Genomic DNA, 18,852 nt, shown 5'->3' with positions numbered 1-18,852 from the left:
TAGTCACGTGTCGCATCAGCGCTGCCGTTAGCATTTTTAACGGCCTTACCGTGTGCTGAGTTTTATCGTGGCTCACTTAATTCTAGAACGCTGTTATCCTCTCTGCTGGGGCCGCATCGTCTCTGGAGGGACGTTTGGACGGCTCCCCTTTTTTAGGACGGACGAAAGGCGAGCCTGCCCTGAGCCCCTTCCCTCCCTGGCTCCTCTGCTCCGCTTTGCCGCAGGTCCCCTCACAGTTGTCACCCCTCCTGAGCCCGCTCTGGCTGGGCTCGCCCCTGTACCCCCCACGCTGCTCTGTCAGGGTCACCTGTGTCCGCCACACGGCTCAGTCCCGCGGTCTCCGTCCACGTCGTCCCGCGCGACCTCCTGGCAGCAGGTGACCAGCGATCGCCCCCTCCCCCTGGCACTCAGGACGCCCCACGGTCCCGTGTCCCTGGCTGCTGTCTTCCCGGGTGCTCGGTGGTACGCCCGGGCCTCGGGCCTCAGGCCGGGCTCTCGTCTCTTGCCATCCCTGCTCCCTCCCCTGGTGACCGCCCGCCAGACGTGGACCCTCCCCGCCCTCGCTCTCCACCGGCCGCCCCTGCACCTTTCTCCCTGAAGGGCTGCCTGGGGAGTCTCACCAGACTGCAGGTTTCCCTTCAAATCCTCCGCAGCTCCTCTGTGCGAGATCGTGGCGGCCAGGGTTATCTGTGTCCCCGAGGTGAAAGTCGCGAGTCACCCTTAACTTCTGACTTCCTGTCGCACCTCGTGTCCCTCTTCCCAATCCCGTGGCCTCTCTTTTCCCAATATGCCCCTATCTGACCGCTCGGCCCCCAGTCTCCGTGGTCCAGGTCAGCATCACTTCCAGCCTAGGTCATCACTCGTGCGGCCTCCCGGGCGGCCTCCCTGTGTCCCCCAGGCCCGCGCCCTGTGTGACTGCAGCACGGCGGCTGCTCTGACGGTGCGCACGCCGGTCAGATTGTGCTCCTCCGGCCGCACGTCGCTCTGGGAGCAGGTCAGGTCTCACTCAGCGGCCCGGTGCCTGGACGTCTGGCTCCGCACTGGCTGCTTGTTGTTCTTGCCACCTGCGGGGCCGGCTTCCGTTTCAGGGGCTTTGTTTGCTGTGGCCCTGCCTGGAACGTTGTCCGATCCCCCACCTGCGTGGGTTGCTCCCTCACTTCTTTGGGTCTCTGTTGCCATTGGTGACGCTTCCCCCGATGCCCGCTTGAATCGGCCCCTCCCCATCCACAGCGTCCGCCCTTTCGCCCCGTGCTTTGTCACCTGTGTCTGTGTTTTGCTCACCGTCTCCCCTACCAGAGTGAGCTCCACCGGGGCTGGGAGTTTCGGTGCCTATTTCTGCTTTTACGTCCGTGCCTGATGCGTGACAGTTCTCAGGACGCATTTGTGGATGGAAACGTGGCCTTCACGGCAGAAGCCCTTCCTCCTTGTTAAGAAGCCGGAGGCCCAGGGATCGAGGGGCTTGCCTGGGGTGGGCTGCCGCAGGCTCCATGAGGGGACGGCGAGCGAGCGAGCGAGCCTGGGAGGGCGGCTCCAGGCAGAGCACCCCGGCGTCCTGACCAAGGCCACGGCTCAGGCGAAAGAGTTCATGTGGAGAGTCCACGTGGTTCCTGGTGGTGGGGATGGGGACAGGCACTGGGAGGGGACTCAGTGACACTAGGTAAGGTAGGCAGGGCACGGTGTGGAATCTGGCCTTGATCCTACAGAGATCTGACTGGAAACACGGAAGGAGGAGCAGGCTCTGCATGAAGAGGGGAGCTTGCTTTTGGCCTTGTTGAACTTGAGGGGACCGCAGGACGGCCAGCAGGGATGCCACGAGCAGGAGGCCACGTGACTCGAGCTCAAGAAGGGGAACAGGTGGTGTGGGGCCCTCGTGAGTCCTGCCTCCAGTGTCTGTGCCCTCCTGCAGCCTCCCATGCCGACACCGGGCCGGGCCATGCAAATTTGGAGGCCTGGCCGGGCACGCCGCTCTCAGGAGCTGGGGGAGGGCTCACGTGCTGGGCTGGCCCTCGTAGACTTCGTGTGGGATGCCCGAGCGTCCCACTGGCGACGCCGGGGGAGAAGAACGGTGGCCCAGCCGCCAGCCCTGCCTGACCACCAGACTTGAGCAAGGCCGTCACGCGTCTCCCAGGCCCAGGGGTCTACGGATGGCTGCAGGCCCGGGAGGGGGGCCTCCGGGAGCCAACTCCCTCCTCTCCCTGGTGCCGACCTGGGTGTGGGCGTGGGACCCGCTCTTGTCGAGGCCTGTCTGGGCCCCGTAAGCCAGGAGACGAGACCGCTCCTCCGTCACAGGGTTATAAGAGGATCACAGGCGGCCGATCATCTTCGAGCAGGGCCTGACGCACGGGAGGTCAGTAGCACTCGGCGAATGTCCGTCATTGTTCTTTTTTCACATCGTAGGGAGGTGTAGCGCATACGGTCCGGTATACAAATCGTATGTCCACAGCTTGATAGATTTTTTTACGCACATACGTCTGTGTAATCGTCACGTAGATCGGGATCCAGAACATTCTAGCTTTTTCCAGCCAACACCTCTGCTTCCCGTGGGTGACCAGTCTTCTATCTCTGTTGGTTCCGGTTAATCCTGCTTGTTTTTGAGCCTCCCGTGAACGGAGTCCTGTGCCACATACGCGGGTGTCTGCCTTCTGCTGCTCAGCGTAACGCTTTGAGCTTCGGCAGCGCCTCGTGGGGCAGGCTGGTTCTCCGTTGGCGTGCTTTTCCGTTGCGGCAGGGACACGCCAGACGCCACAGCTCGTTTCGCCATCCAGTGTCGCCGGGCGTTCGGGTTGCTTCCATTTGCAGCGGTTAGGAATAATAACGTCCTGTGAACGTGCTTGTGTCTCGGCGGACAGAAGCTTTCTTTTCCCCTGGGCACTGACCGGCGGGGGGGGGGGGGGGGCACTAGGCATGCCGGTTCCACGGAGTGCTTCGCACCTGCCCGTACCATGGGCGTGCGCTCCCACACCACAGGCCTGGTGTGCAAGGAGAAACCCCGAGCCCGTTCAGCTGCGTGCACACGCACAAGGGCCCGGACAGCGGCTTCCCGGAGCTTCGGGTGACTCCACAGTGAGTAACTTGACCATTATTTTAGTTACTAAACCATGATGGAATGGGACGTAGCACGTACATAACTTAGCAGCTACACCGCAGACCTGTGCCTGGCTTCTCTGGCTTCGTTCCAGGCCCTGAAAGGTGAGGGTTCCTGCCGTGCCTTACTGGCCTCCTCAGCAAGAAGCTCAGACCCCCAGCCCTGCCTGCACCCCTCTCAGCTGGGACTCACATTCCCAATGCCAGAGGAACCAAATGGCATTTACTGTGGCCAAGGGCCTCACTTTTTTTTTTTTTTTAATGTTTTTATTTTATTTTTGAGACAGAGCATGAGTGGGGATGGGGCAGAGAGGGTGACCCAGAATCCGAAGCAGGCTCCAGGCTCCGAGCTGTCAGCACAGAGCCCGACGCGGGGCTCGAACTCATGAGCTGTGAGAAACCTCAGTAAGGGTCTGGATGTCTCTAATAGAGATTAGAGAACCGTCACATTTTTAGGAATTCACGTTGTTTGCATCTTACGCCAAAAAAATAGCCCCAGGTGCACGTCATCGGGCTCCAGGAGTGTGGACGGGCCTGGCGTGTTTTCGTCTTGGGTGGGAATACTTAGCAGCCGAGCTCTCTCTGCCCTGTGTGCTCCCCCAGGGGCTTCTGCGTCTCCCCCCGGCGCTGGGGGCTGTGCCCGTGAGCCGGACGCCCAGCCGGCTGCCCCAGCGTGTCAACCCACAAATCCTGCCGTCGTCATCTGTGGGGTGGTCTCACCAGCCACAGGTGAGGAGTCTCGACTGTGACCGGCGGACCAGACACGCTAATTCACAGGCGGGCAGTGAGCTCGGGAAGCCCTGCCAGCCGTCCAGAGCTGGCCCACGGTGGGGACGCTGCCTGCCCGCACGGCTCGGTCTCGTAACCGGGGAGCAGGCTCGTGGCAGGCGGCCGCACCTTCCTCCACCGGGTAGATGTTGTCCCCACCGGGATTCTGTCGAGTCCCTCTCCTGTGGTGTCTCCCCTGAGGGCCTGCTGTCTCTAATCTCCGTTGCTGTTTTTTTCCTTTTAGTTAGAGCTACCGCGTGGCAGGGCAAGTGAGGGGAGCTCTTTCTAGTCCGTTTCCTTCTCCCGTCTCGTGTGCTCCGATCCGGGCCGAGCCCTGCACACGGGGCTTGGAGCTGAGCGTCGGAGCCCCTGCCTGGTTGGAGCCCCTTCCCCGGGGGTCAGCTGGGAGGGCAGGACGCAGGGCCCAGTGGGGAATACCCTCGGAATCCAGAGAGGAGCTGACACTCAATCCAGCTCTCCCAGAACCCTTTCTTTCTTTAAGGTTTACAAAATACCGCGTCAAAGAAATTTAATGGGTTTCTTTTTCCAGGCCTTCTCAGAGGCTTTAATGTGGTGATGCTTTATAAACCATCAAGGAGGCAACAGCCTCCAGCATTTTCCTAACTCGGGACCTGGACGCTGGTGGAGTCTGGAGACTGCCTGGTGACAGGTCAGGGTTCTGGGTGCGTTTGGCCACGCACAGATTGAGACTATGCGGTGCCTTGGTATTTCCCAGGGAGACAGTGGCAGTGATGGGGAGGGGCTGTGCGTGCCCCTCCGGAGACCCAGGCTGTGTCGCTAACAGTGTCACTGTCCAGAAGCGAGGAGCGTAGGGGCCAGAGATGGGCTTCATCCGTGGAGTCGAGCGTAACTGAATCTTCACTCCAAACCAGCTCCTCCTGCCTGGCGAGGGGGGCTGGCTCTGGGGCCTGTCTGGGGGCCATAGGTGCCACCTTGTTCTCCCAGCTGATTCCAGCTGATTGCGTGGACGGAAGGGGAAGGGGAGAGTCTGCTGGTCTGGCTCCTGGCACGGTTCTGAACTGAGTTTTCTTGTCTTGCTGCTGTTTTAAAATGACCACCGCGATACCAGGACCTCGCGTCTGCTCCAGGTGCCCCAGACGACTGGGGTTTGAGTTCTGGCTCGGCCCCTTGAGAGCCAGGCACCCTCGGGCAATCTCTTAACCTGGCTTTAACTTCCAGACCAGGCCAACATCAGGTTTGTCTCGAGGACTAAGTTAGGAAGTGTGAACAGAGCACCTGGCGAGTGACCGGCCCAGAGCGCTCGGTCAGCAAAGGCGCTGCCTCTGACGGGCCCCCTGCTCTCTGCTCTTGTATTCCAGGACCTGGTGACGATGGTGGAGCAGCTGGCCAGATTCCTGGGGGTGTCCTGTGACAAGGCGCAGCTGGAGGCCCTGAGCGAGCACTGCCACCAGCTGGTGGACCAGTGCTGCAACGCCGAGGCCCTGCCCGTGGGCCGGGGTACGCACGCGCCCCTCCCCCCTGCCCCCCACGTCAGCGTCCTCTGCCCCGGGCCACGTTTCTCCAGAGCCCTCTGCTCCGTGAGGGCCAGAAGGCCATCCGAAAGCCGGCTGCTGTGGATAGAGCCCCGCGGGGCCCTCCGCTGGCATTTGCCTTGTAGCCTTGCGGGTGGCCTTTTAGGTCACGGGGAGAAGGCTGGGATGTCCCGGGCTTTGTGGGGGGACGTTTCAGGCAGACGCCTTCCCAGACACCCCGCCCAGCAGAGCCCGGGAAGGGCTCGGGGCTGTGAAGTTTCGAAGCTCGGGGCCTGCGGATGGGCCCTCCGTCCCCGCGGTGGGTGCTGGTGCCGCGCGGGCTTCTCGGAGGCCGGCGCTCGCTCCTGGCACAGAGCTGGCTCTCGGGCCTGAAGCACCTTGAGGCGGAGGACACAGTCCAGGCAGGAGCCCTCTCCAGGTCCGCCCCGGCTGCTGTCTGTCCTTCAAGGCTCATGATATTTGAAGCCACCTGACCGTGGAGAACTCGGGCATTAAAATAAATGCCCTGTCCCCCGGTTGGTGGCCGTGGCCACGGCAGCCACCCTCTTGGCAAGTGTGAATTGCCCGTGACGCTGGGTGCCGCAGACCTGCCTCTGGTTCCCAGCTGGGTGAATTCAGAGTGTCCGCAGGTGACGGAATGTTCCAGGGGCCGGCCCGGAAGTGCGGCTGGAGCCAGCTGCGCATCTTGGACGCGCAGGCCTACCCGGGCTGGCGCCGCGGGCCGGGCGCTGTGGCGCGTCCTGCGGAGGGGCCCCTCCAGCTTTGTGCCCTTCCTCTAGACCGGGGCGGCCCGAGGCGGCCGTTCTCAAGGTCAGGCGGGGAGTGCCCTCCTGTAAAGGCAGAGCAGTCGACCGAAACCGCAGTGCCTCGCAGATTATTTCCCTGGCTGCATCTTCACAAATATTTATTATTTAAAATTTATTTGCTCTTTTTTTAGTTTTGCTTTTGCTGTGTTTTGTTATCCTTGGATGTGACCTTCTCCAAAATACCCCTTTTGGTTCGTTTGCGTGGTAACGAAGTGGCGAGAACATACTGCGTGCCCATATGCTCCTTCTGATGTGTTTGCTTTATCATTGTTTACCTTGGTTTTGCTTTATTTCAGTTCTTTGATTTTGTTTTCTTTTAGCACATTGCCTCTTTGCTCAGAAGACCTCCTTGCGTTGGTGAGAACGTAGGGCTTGAGCAGACAGCTGCGTTGCTTAAATTTGATTCATATCACAGCATATATTGCACTGTCTTGATTCCAAACCCTAAACCAGGTGGGTGACTCCTTTGATGAGCTCTCAGCTGAGAAAAATAATCGTGGAAAAATATATTTACAGTGTGGCTGGTCTAGAAGCTTCTAATTTTGTCCCTTAGGTATCATTAGAGGGTAGCAAGAACAGCCTCTCCCGTTTGTTTTTTTTTTTTTTTCCTCGCCGACACTGATGTCTGATTTTGCATTACCGACGAGAAAAATCCTCGTCATGGCAGATCTATTGGCTCAGCGTTTGCGGGCTTGCAGTTTCATACTTGAGGTCCTGCCAGGACAGGGGCTTCTGTTATAACGGAGCTAACGAAGTCTATTTGCTGGAGACGGTCAGAGCTCCGATCTCAGAGATGCTGACGCGGAAGGGAATTCTAAATGAGCATTTCTGTCCCCCGAGGCTGTGTTACTCCAAAGCATGATGGCAGTGCCCCGGTGACGGCCTTCACGGCCCCTGGAGACGGGGGCTTAGAACCCCCCACTCCTGCCGCCCTCCCGGTCACCGTTCACATTTGACCAGACCAGCCGAAGATTTGGCAGTTCACGAGGAAAGTGAGTTCAGTGGCTTCGGGGAGGCATTTTGAGCTCTCTTTCCCCGAAGGCTTCGTGAGTGAACGGGTAGCCCGTACCTGCTCGCTGGTCGGTGGGCTCCGTGTCCCTGCACGCCTGCCAGGAAAGGTCTTGTGTTTTGATCGAGCCCCTGTCTGAGCCGGAGCTGCAAAGAGCGGCTGGAGATCGCCCGCGACCCACGCGGGGCTGAGTGGGCGAAGCACACACTCAGCGTCTAGTTGTGCAAGTGCGTTTCCAGTGGGGTCTTCTGATCCCTTTAAGTTCCTCCCCAAGGTTGCAAGGGCGGGCTTCTCAAAATCTTCACCCTTGACCCAGCCAGGAGGCCTCCTGCTCACCACGAAAGGTTCTGTCTTTTTGGATGATTTTTTTTTTTTTTTTCCTTTTTAAATTCTCCACAAGCAAATGCCACCTCGGCGGAGCTGTCGAGTCGAGTGAATAATGCTGGCACAGAGGACCCAAGTCCACACGATGCCTAGAGCAGCAGATCTGCTCCCCGGAGACTGTCTGTCCTCCAGGGTGTTGTGAATCCCCCGCCCTGTGCCTGGGTGCTGGGCATCCGCCAGGGAACAGGGGCAGAGGCCTTGCTTGCGAGCCTCAGCTCTGCGTATCTGTGCCCGTGGGCCCCACCCAGCAGGGAAGGGACACCAGGATGACCAGCCTCAGGGAAACGGGTTCAGGTGGCCTGTCCTGCCCCCGCTAGGCCAAGCTCAGAAGGGTCCAGAAATAGATCTGGAACCTTCCAGAACCATTTCCAAGGCTCCCTTTGGTTCGGTATCTGGCCCGGCGGCGAGTGAATTCAGCACACTCTGCTCTCGTTTGTGTTGCAGGAAGAGTCGGGCTGTGGAAGGACATCTTCACTGTCTCCATGAACGAGAAGTTTGACTTGGTGTACAAACAGAAGATGGGGAAGTGTGACCTGACGTTTGACTTTTATTTATAATCACGGCGACGGCAAACTTGCATGCTCACAGCACCCAGACGCTCTACTAGCTAAAAGTCCCGTATGCACTCATTTGTTCCTTGCTGGACGAACTCCGGAAGCAGCGTGAGGCCCGGGGGAGGGAGGGAACGGCGGAGACGCCGGAGGAAGAGGGGGCCCTGCTTCCCCTCCGGAGCAGCCGTGTCGCCTTTGGGCTTTGAAGTCTCTCCGTGTCTGACCACAAGCGTTGTAAAGCTGGCGGTTCTGACGGCCTGTATCATAAGTATAGAGTCTGTAACATACGCAGCTAGAACGTCTGCCTTTTACAACCCCACATTATTTATTGTATTTTATAGAGCTTTTCACTTGGAAATCTAAATAAATGTCAGTAAACCAAATAGAAGTTCATTTCCGAGGGGACTCAGGAGCGAGCCACACCCAAATGGTAGGAAGATCTCAGGGTTGACTCTTTATTTTTGTAGTTCTGTTCTGTATGGCACAGCCGTTCTGTTCTCACCCGGTTCGGAGGTGAAGACACAGGAGGAGTTGGGTGTGTGGGGGCCGCTGTTCCTTTCGATGAGTTCAGTGCTCTGTAACCTTCCTGAAACAAAGCAGAGACCGTCTGCTCGGCGTCTGCAGGGAGGATGGCCCTCTGCCAGGGACTCCCAGCGGGTGGCCTCAGACACCCGATACGGAGGAACCAGCAGAACGTTCCTTGAGGGAACCTGCCGGGGAGGCCGGCCGACGGGCTCTCACGCGGTGACCGGAGAACCCGCCGCAGAGACCGAGCGTACGTGGAGTCTGAGTTTTCCTTCCACGAACTCTCGTTCCCTGAGGCAGAGACCTCTTTATGCTGGCGAGCAGATGCTCCATAGTAAGTTCCTCAGACTCGCTCATCGGTCAGTCTGTTCTGTGTGCACCCGAGGCTCCCGGCCACGGGAGAGCCACTTTGCAGGTTCAACGCCCTGTTTCACTCAGACTGGTTGGCCGTCTCGCCTTTGCACCCCAGTATACCTGCGGGCGCACAGGCGATGTCTTCACCACCCCACCCCTTGCTTCGTCTTCTGGCCCGCATTTGGCTGGGGAAGCAATGAGACGCGGCCAGGCAGCAGCCGGGCCGGCCGCCAGTGTGCGTGTTGCCGCCGCACCGGGACTGGGGTCGTCTTGGAAGTTTACGTGGCCGGCAGGCGCCCCCGGTGGTGGCTGGAGGGTCGCCACCACGTGTAAGGGTCTCTGTGCTGTGTTGCTGTCTCGGAAGAGGTGCAGACACACGCCGGTGTTTTATGCGGCATTGCATGGTGGGCTTGGCTGCGCCTTTTTTGTGTATCTGTGAGGGAGGCTGCTTTCTGTGAAATTTCTTTTCTATTTTTCTATTTTTAGTACTGTATGGATATTACTGAGCACCACACATGATCTGTCTGTGCTTGCTTGCATCTTTAATAAAGACACGTCCCATGCCTCGTGTTGAGCGCGTGCTGATGAGTGCAGAGGGGTAGCCTTCCAGGGCAGTCGCGACTGGGAGCCCTGCTGACACCCGGTCCCCGGGGTTGGCCGCCGAGGGTCTCAGACCCACGCTGGTTTGGCTCTTTCTCTCCGCTCTAGACCTTCCAGGCGGTGAATCCCCCCTCGCTATTTGTCCGGTCACCTTTGGCATTACTTACGGGCCGAAAGGAGGGCTGGGGTTAGGGTTAGGGTTAGGAAAAGGAGATCATCGGGGTGTGTGGGGCCTGCCCGGGGAGACCCCGTGTTTCATGCGGCGCACGGCAGTGTGTTGAGACCGACCCGGCTGACTGCACTCGACGACACTCGACCGCTTTGAATTCCAGAGGCTGCCTTCCTGATTCCTGGTGGCAGGAAAATCCAGGACATCGTTTTACCTGATAAAGCTGGGGCTTTCCGGAAAGCACATGTCTTTTCAAACGGGCCCTTTCCTTTAGGACTCGGGTGGAACCCCAGAGCTGATGTTGGTCTCTGAAATTACCCTGGATCCCAAGCCCCAAGTTAGTCAGTGGAGTATCCAGTCTGCTGCCCCAGAGGGTCTGCTCCCAGCCCATTTGTCCAGCACCTGAAATAAGGCAGCAAATGAAGGCAAAGTGGGCGAATCAGGCAGCAGGGCGGGACCGTGTAATTGAAGTGCTGATTTACCAAGTGTCTCCCCATCCCTGCAGACTTGCTTTCACTTCCTTTCCTGGACTCGTTTATTCAGTAAACACTTGAGCACCTACGATGCCTCGGGGCTGCTGTAGGCGCCGGGGGTGCGGCCGTGAGCACAGAAGGGCCTGGCCTGCATGGTGTTCCTCTCTGGAGAGGAGATGACGCCCCCCCCCCCCCCCCCGTCACAAAACCTGTGTGAGGTCAAGCTCGAGAGGAGTCCAAGGGACCCGGTGATAGCCGAGATCAGGAGGAAGTGAGGGGACCAGGCTTGGGGCCCTCTGGGGTGGGGGGCCCAGGAGTGGGTGGGGAGGGCAGGGAGGGGGCTGGGCAGCGAGAGGAGGCTGGTGTGACAGGAACCCAGTTTTGGAGGGTAGGCAGGAGCCAGCTCACGGAGGGCCTTACAGGTCACGGGAGTTTGGATTTTGTCCCAAGAACTAGGAAGCCACAGGAGGGTTTAATCAAAGGGACACTGACCGGTTTGCATTTTTAAAAGCCCCCTGACAGCAAATGGACTACAAGGCCTTTCTCCTGGCTGTGTGAGTCACTCAGTCACAAATCGAGGGGTGGGGGGCTGTTTCAGATGATCCCCAGGGCCCTTCTGACCCGAGAGGTGGCTCTAAGCGTTTGTGGGCAGCGTGTGCGAGGGTCTGCACATCACCTACAGTTCCTGCCTGGGGCCCTTGGAGCTTAGACAAGGGCAAAATGATTCGAGGCGCAGGTGCCGTGTACCTTGCGACGAGGCCCCGGACGGGTGGAGCAGGTGAGAGCGGCCGGGGAAGACTGCGGACTTGACCGGACAGCTGCTGCGGGATTCCCAAACGGCAGGGTCACAGACCAACAAGATTGCGACAAGCATTTGGGGGACCAGCAGAGAGGGCTTTACTCCCAAGTAGTAGCGTTTGGCCGCAGCCCCGCGGCAGTGTGTGTGCTGGCCTGGCTCGACACTGGGCCACCTGGGACACGCCATCTGTTTTCCTTCCACGCGCCCCCATCACTTCATCCGAGGGGGGACCAGGAAGGGCTTCCCAGCACAGATTCACGGGCCCTCCCATCGGAGCAGGTCAGCCACGTGACTGGTTTGACCCGGTGTCGCAATTTACACAGTGGAGACCATCTTCGTCCATACCCCCTTCATGGCGGGGACCTAACAGGAGGCGGTGGCTTCGGACCAGGGGTGGAGCATCAGCACCGCCCCCCTGGTGGCCACGCCCCCTCCGCCACGCCCCTTCTCAGGCCACCGGATGGCGCATCAGCACCGCCCCCCTGGTGGCCACGCCCCCTCCGCCACGCCCCTTCTCAGGCCACCGGATGGAGCCTCAACACCGCCCCCCCTGGTGGCCACGCCCCCTCCGCCAGCCGACTTCCTCAGGCCACAGCCGGGAGGTCCCTCCCGCCCTCCCTCCCTCCCTCCCGTGGCCTCAGCCCTGGGGATACAGGCCGGGCGCCCAGTGTCTGTCCTGGGAGGTCCCAAGTGCGGGACAGTTTTCCCACCACCTGAGCGGTGACTGCTGTTTGAGATGGGTGGAGGTCAGGTCCTCGGGTGCCCATCGCTCTCCTGTAGCGTTTGGTCCCAGCCCCTCCCGTGCAGCATCATTGCCCACCCTTCATTGTAGAAGGAGCATTTGCAGACCGGGGTGGCACTTTCGTCGGTCAGAGGATCCAGCCTTACCCACCGACACCGACGTCTCTGACAGCCGGACCTCCCGTCCCTGACAAGCTGACCACCTCTGGGGACAGCCGTTCCGTTGCTGGCAGTGCTGTCCAGCCACGTCCTCCGGCCCCTGCCCTGGCCTGGCCCCGCCCGCTGGGACCCCCAGCCCTGCCTTCGCCTGTGAGCATCCCCGCTGCTCCCTGGTGCCCCCTGCTTTCCTCTCTCATCCCGCCCACCTCACTGCTCTACAGCTGTCTCCCCCCACCCCACGGACAGTGCCACCCCGAAAGCAGGGCCGTGCTGTGTCTTTCCCTAGGTTGGAGTTTGACATAGAATCAGCGCCTAAGATTGCTAAGGGAGTGACATCTTTCATGGTCAGAGTGGATTTTGCTTTTTCTGAGAGCCATCTGCCCTGTACCTTCCTGGCTGCGCCCTCAGAGGCTGTGTCTTCCCAAACAAGAACGAGGCTGGCCTCCTGACCCTGAACTACCCCACTGGGCCTCTGCCCCGACCTCTATACACCTCTTTCTTTACTGCCAATGGGCCGTGGTGTTCTCCTCTTCCAGAACATCCTTCCCGACCACTCACTGGCTTCCCAAATGTCCGTGTAACTGGGGGATGGACTGTCTGGTGCCCATACTTCCCCTGTCCTCCCTCTGTCCCAAAGCCCGGAAACACAGGACCCCTGAGAACTGCGTCGACCCTTCGGTGGCCACGCTTCTCCCTCTTCCTTTCTCTCCTTCCTTGGTGTTTTTTGAGCATCTACTCTATGCCCCGGTGGGGGTCCCGGAGACACACCCGATGTCAGTGCCTCTCCCCTGCAAATTTAGCACCCCACTGTTACGTCCTCCGGGGACCCTGCTCTCATTCCCACCCAGATAGATACCTACAGAGAGACGCCTGGTGGGGGATCTGAGGACCCCGGCTCTAGAGTCCCGGTTTAGTTGTGTTTGGCTGCGTGACCCAGGCGAGCCACCTGCCTTCTCTCAGCCTCAGGATCCGTCTCTCCCAAATGGATGTTTTGTCGTAAACAGTCTCTAAGGTTTCTTCTGCTTGTTCAGGGCTCAGCGAGCTTGCCTGGTACACGCAGCGGAACCCAGCCCCGTTTACACGCACGTCGCCTCGGCAAACGGGAAACAAAGGCGTGGTGCGGAGAGCTGGCGCTACGGAGAGGTGACACCAAGGACAGCAGGGGGGCTGCTTAATGTAAGAGGAGGGCCGCGGGGCCGGGTCTGGAACCAGGTGGGAGTAGGTAGGGCAGGGGCCAGCGGGAGGCACGGCAGGTGGGAAGAAGTAAGATACGCTAGACCGGGTTGGGCACCCGGTCCCGATTCCGGGTGTCACCGGGACCACGGGGGGAAGCCCCTTTTCACCTCCTAACGGGGACGTCTCAGCCCAGGGGTCTCGACGCTCCACCCAGTGCGAACAGTCTGTGACCCCTAGGCGGTCAAACTGTCTGTCGACTCCACCCAGGAGGAGCTGACGAGTGGGGGAGACCGTGAACTTTGAGCCAGCCATGGACTCTGCGGGCGAGGGCAGAGAGAACCCGTCACGGTGCACCTGCCACCCAAGCTTGGGCCCACGGGCGCCATCGCCAAGGCGCGCTGAGCCTTTGCCAAATCTACACATCAGATGACAACTTGATTCTCACGCTTGGATCCCTGCAAGCTAGTTGGCACCGGATGTCTGAGCCGCAGTCCCTAAATCTGTCCCTCACCATTGACGGAAGGAGTCTGTGCTCTATTAAAAGCATTCTTCAAGCACCAGAGAATGCGAAATGTGTTTAAAATATAAAAATCAACCAGAAAATGCATTTTTCTTCTCTTCACAGTTGTCATCTTTGCATATCTCCATGGCGTTGAGCGCCAGCTGGGAACAGAAGTCCTAAAATACCCAAGCGAGGCCATCTCTGCAGAAGGAGAGACTCTCAACGGAGCCAGCAAGACTCTCTCTCTCCTCCAATTTATGCATCCTCAAAAAACTTTTAAGTGGATTGGTTGAAATCTTGTTTTCCCCCTAGTGTTCCTGTCTCTCAGTTCTCCCCTTTTATACTCCATGGTATGTGTGATTTCCAAAAAAAACAAATCCCAAATACAATTAGTGGCTAGGAACCCGTCTCACTGTGCTCAAGAACGACTGGCCGTTTGGACCTCTGTGTCCACTTAGGCTGTTCCCCTCGGCCCGGATTGCCATTCCTCAACGTGGGTGATGCCGATTTAGGCTTTGAGCTCAGTACAGGTGGGGTCCTAATCCAAGGACCCCGATGTCCCTCTCCCACCACTTCCAGGGCTGCTACTTTGGCCCTCACTGGTGCCCAGTGACCATCTGCTTCTTGAGGCTGGTCATGTCTCTTCCTGGGGGTAAAGAAGTTAGCTTCCTGAGAGGTGGTCGGTCAGTGAAACCTTGATGACTGGAACGTTCCCACTGTCTGCTGAATTCAGCCGCCCCTCCACAGGTCCTTGTTCTGCAAGCATGTCATTTGTTACTTGCCGCACAGGCCCCCTCTGGCCTGGCCGTGCTGCTCAGGGGCCCTGACCTACACGCCCAACGCTCTCTTCTCCAACGGTCTCTTCTCATGGACCATTTAGCCTCATGGAAAAGCCTTTCCTGCTATTTCTTTTAAAAAATTTTAATGTTTGTTTATTTTTCGAGAGAGAAAGAGAGAGAGAGAGAGAGAGGCACAGAGAGGGAGACGCAGAATCCGAAGCAGGCTCCGGGCTCTGAGGTGTCTGCACAGAGCCTGATGCGGGGCTCAAACTCGAACGGTGGGATCATGGCCTGAGCCAAAGTCAGATGCTTAACCGGCTGAGCCCCCCAGGCGCCCCCTCCGATTTTACCAGAGACATCAGGAGGGCTGCTGGTCATGTCAGACGGACTGACTTTCAGTGGCCGGTGGCTGCCTCTGTCCGGGGTCTCTACGCCACTTGGGCCCCCCCAGGGGAGAAGGCCAGAAGCACCCTCAGCCCGGAGCTTGGGGGACTGCTGTGTCCCGTCTCCACCATTCTCAGAAGAATTCTCAGAAGGGAGCGTGCCAGGTGCCAGGCGTTAGAGCCTGGAATTCCGAAGGAGTGATAATCCCCTGTAATCGTATATTGGTTTGCATTTGTTAAGAAAACATCTGAGTAACTTCTCAGGTTTCCTGGCCAAAGACTCCATTCACAGCCCCAAGTCGAGGGAAGGAGGGACGGTGCCCGTTCGTCTTCTCACCGCTCGGCTGAGTGCGGCGCTCCGTTCCTATCACATCATCCGTACGTGCTTGTTCCCGAACGAAAGGCAAATTAAATGCTAAACAGCACTAATTACAAGCTGCAGCAAGACCCTGGCTCTTAGTGAAGAGAATTACCTGTGATTGGCGGGGGGTTGCAGGTTGCCCAGATGTATGGGACATGAAATTAGCTTCGAGCTGCTGCTTTATTCCGGAGGGTGGGCCGTTACTGTCACGGGATGTTCAGGGGGCGGGATGCGTTAAGATTCTAAGTGCCGGGGTTCTACACCGCGGAATCTTGTTCAGGAGCAAGGTAAGTGGATTTCGATCCCTGTTTCCGTGAAAGGAGACAGCCCGTAACTGAGCTCACGAGTGGATCAGCACCCCGGAGGGGAACGAAAGCAGGCGAAAAGGCTACACGGGGCCTGCACAGTCTTTCTCCACGTGCAATCCTAGAGTAGGTACGAGAATGACCCCCTGTTTACAAAGAGTGATCAATTATTTGTAGTGACAGTATCTAAAATGTAAAATTTAGGGGCGCCTGGGTGGCTCAGTCGGGTGAGCATCTGACTCTTGATTTCGGCTCAGGTCATGATCCCAGGGTCGTGGGATCGAGCCCCCATCAGGCTCTGTGCTGAGCAGAGAGCCTGCTTAAGATTTTCTCTCTCTCCCTCGGCCTCTTTCCCCGACGCATGCTCTCCCTAAAAAAAAAGAAAGAAAGAAAGAGAAAGAAAGAAAGAAAGAAAGAAAAGAAAATACAATTTAGTTTCTGGCTGGTTGTACTAAAATGAGAAGCTGGATCAGCTGTCAAGGTAAATATCAGAGAGAAAGCATCTATTTTAGTAAAGGAAAAAAAGAACCACGGTAGCTTTTCCAAAGGAGCGACTTATACCCTCATTTGTTTTTCTTTATTTATTTTTCTTTGAAGGGCAGCTCAGGAGACTCTGGTGTCCATCTTACAAGGCCGTGAAAAGGACAGTAGTCAGAGAAATCTCTTGTAGCAGATTTCCCAGGGATGTCCTCAGCCCCCATTTAGATGCATCATGTATCTATGCCCTGTGTTTGCTGTTCCCTCCTTCTTTATTAACAGACCAGGCGGAAAATAGTACTTAACTTCTTAGGGGTTAATCAGCTCCTGCGGTGTATTTCTCCTCTTGAAGGCGTAACGTCCGTTTATAACCTCATGATTGATGACTGTGAAATAATTCCAGGCTCGGTCTTAGTGCCCAGTCTCCAAGGCGTACGTCATTGTGATGAGCACTCAAAACCTGGAGGGAGGGACAGAGGACTGTTGCCACACAGCTCTCCACGATCCCAGGTTTCCTCCCGATCGCTGACGGAATGAGCTGTCTGCTGGATGTTGTAAGTGTGAAAATGTTTTCGCCACAACTGCCCATGGCTTGCTTCTCCTGATTATCACGAAAGGTTTTGAGCAGCAGATTCCTGCATGGGAATAAGTAGTGGAGACTGTAGCAGTTTCTTGGGCAGGGAGCGTTATACACTGAAATGATGCTGGAAGGTATCGTGGCCAAGGTGATAGGTTCGGCCCTGTTGAAAGGAGACCCACTGTAGGACATCTAAGGGAGCCGGCAGCATTCTTTGGAAGGTATGGTCAAGGAAGACCGGAAATCTCCAACAAACTCCCTGGGGCCACCATCACATTACAGAACTCTGGTCTGTGTGAACAAAGATCACGCGGGATCTAAAGGCTTTTATGGGCTTCTCAGGACAATAAACAAACGAGGTGAACTGAGATCTTGTTAAAAACAAAACACCTAAGTTAACTCTTTGCATGGAAGTGAAGAGTTTCCAGGAGCAGGGAAAAAGCTTTGGAGTGAAGATGCTCTTAAGAAAAAAAGGAAAAGAAAAGAGAATTATACGACAAAACCTCATGTCAGGGTTTTTTTTTTAATGTTTATTTTTGAGAGAGAGACAGAGACAGAGACAGAGTATGAGCAGGGGAGGGGCAGAGAGAGAGGGAGACAGAATCTGAAGCCGGCTCCGGGCTCTGGGCTGTCAGCACAGAGCCCCGCGTGGGGCTCAAACTCACGAGCCGCGAGATCATGACCTGAGCCGAAGTCGGATGCTTAACCAACTGAGACACCCAGGTGCCCCTCATGTCAGATTGATTTAGTCACTTAAATACATGAAAAAAAAAATCATCCTTGTATTCAAGGAAATAAGGATTTTCAGTTTCCTGATTCTTGGCTATGTTGCCCCAATCATATGCTTCACAATTGAGTTCAGATCAGCTCAAAGGACATTTATTAAGTCCCTACTAAACAGTTTGCTCACACAGCCAGCTACCAGTTTTTCACCTATAATTTTCCCTCAGAAAAGAGTGTTAACATTTACCACAATTGGTCATATGGTGAGCCAGAAAGTCAGTCTCAAACAATTTCAATAAACCAAAATCTTACCTTTGTGTTTCTTGGACCACAGTGGAATTAAGCCGGAAATCAATAACAAAAATACAGCTCGAAAATGCCCAAATGTCTCTAATTTAATATAGCTCTGTACTACCATGGGTCAACAGAGACATCGCCATGGAAATTCAAGCCAGATTTTGAATTGAATGCTAATTAAGATCTATCCTATCAGAGTTTGGAGGATGCAGGTACATTCATGCTTAGAGGGGGATTTCGAGCCTTAAACACGACCTAGAAAAGAAACAAGGGTGAAAACCAGTGATTTAAATATTCATATCAAGATGCCAGGAAAAGGAGAGCAGCGAATTAAATCCAAAGGAAAGAAAGAAGGAAAAATAACGAGCAAAAGTCAATGACGTGATTTTCTTTGAAAAGGCTAATAAAATTGATAAACCAAAAAAAGATAAGGTGTCTCTTTGGATCTGACCGTCCCAATCTGCCTGGACTGTTCAGGTCTACACTGAAAGACTCATGTCTCAGGAAACCCCTCCACCCCCTGGCAAGCAAGGTGGTTGGCCACCCTAGATCCTACAGACCCTGTACTAAGGGGACGTTATAAACAACGTTGTGCTGGTAAGCTTGACAATTAAGATGATCTAGACAAAGTATTTGGAGAACATAAGTTGCCAAAATAGACACAAGAAGAAACAGAAAATCTGAATAGTCTTATAAGTAACATAGAACTTAAACCAATTATTAAAAACCTCCCACGAAGAAAACTCTAGGACAAAATACCTTTGCCAGTGAATTTCCCCCAACATTGAAGCCAAACGCAAATATCACATGAGCTTTGAGAGAGCCGGGAAGGTGGAAGCACTTTCCAACTTACTCTGAGGCCAGTATAACCTCAGTATTAAAATCTGACCAGAGCATCACAGAGAAAGGGAAGTCGCTGGTCACTGCCTCTCATGACAATGACCAAAGACTGGCAAACCAGTTTTTGCAAAGGGCCAGAGAGTCAACGTGTGTGCCACACAGCCTATGCTTCACTGGCTACACTCTGCACCGTAGAGCAGAAGTCGCCCCCGGGTGGCACGTAAATGAATGTGTGTGTGGCCGTGAACCCAATAAAACTTGGGGTGTCAAATAGACAAACATCCTAAATAAACATTAGCCAATTTAATCCAGTGATATATAAAATAGTAAAGAGTTACCCCTGGAATTCAAAGAAATTTCAACATTAAAAATTCATCACATTAGGGTCACCTGGGTGGCTCAGTCGGCTAAGTATCTGACTCCAGCTCGGGTCATGATCTCACAGTTTGTGGGTTCAAGCCCCGTGTGGAGCTCTGTGCTGACAGCTTGAAGCCTG

General features: G+C 56.2%; 1 protein-coding gene across 2 annotated transcripts in view; it reads left to right on the top strand.

The window, feature by feature from the left end:
• SULT4A1 (sulfotransferase family 4A member 1) overlaps nucleotides 1-9,558 on the top strand; it is a 33,402-nt gene extending 23,844 nt beyond the window's left edge. The window contains exons 6-8 of one of the 2 annotated variants that reach the window (XR_006294539.1): nucleotides 5,193-5,331; nucleotides 6,493-6,625; nucleotides 8,010-8,121. Coding sequence is in view for 1 of the 2 variants with exons in the window: in XM_043562844.1 (XP_043418779.1) it covers nucleotides 5,193-5,331; nucleotides 8,010-8,122 (252 nt within the window). In the remaining variant the exon portion in view is untranslated. Of the gene's footprint in view, nucleotides 1-5,192; nucleotides 5,332-6,492; nucleotides 6,626-8,009 lie in introns of both variants that reach the window. The other variant, XM_043562844.1, reaches the window with a different exon arrangement.
• Nucleotides 9,559-18,852: the final 9,294 nt, after the last annotated feature.

The sequence above is a fragment of the Prionailurus bengalensis genome, chromosome B4 (assembly GCF_016509475.1).
Source record: "Prionailurus bengalensis isolate Pbe53 chromosome B4, Fcat_Pben_1.1_paternal_pri, whole genome shotgun sequence".
Taxonomy (NCBI): Eukaryota; Metazoa; Chordata; class Mammalia; order Carnivora; family Felidae; genus Prionailurus; species Prionailurus bengalensis.
Note: the sequence above shows the minus strand (reverse complement) of the source record. Positions and strands in the feature narration are given on the sequence as shown.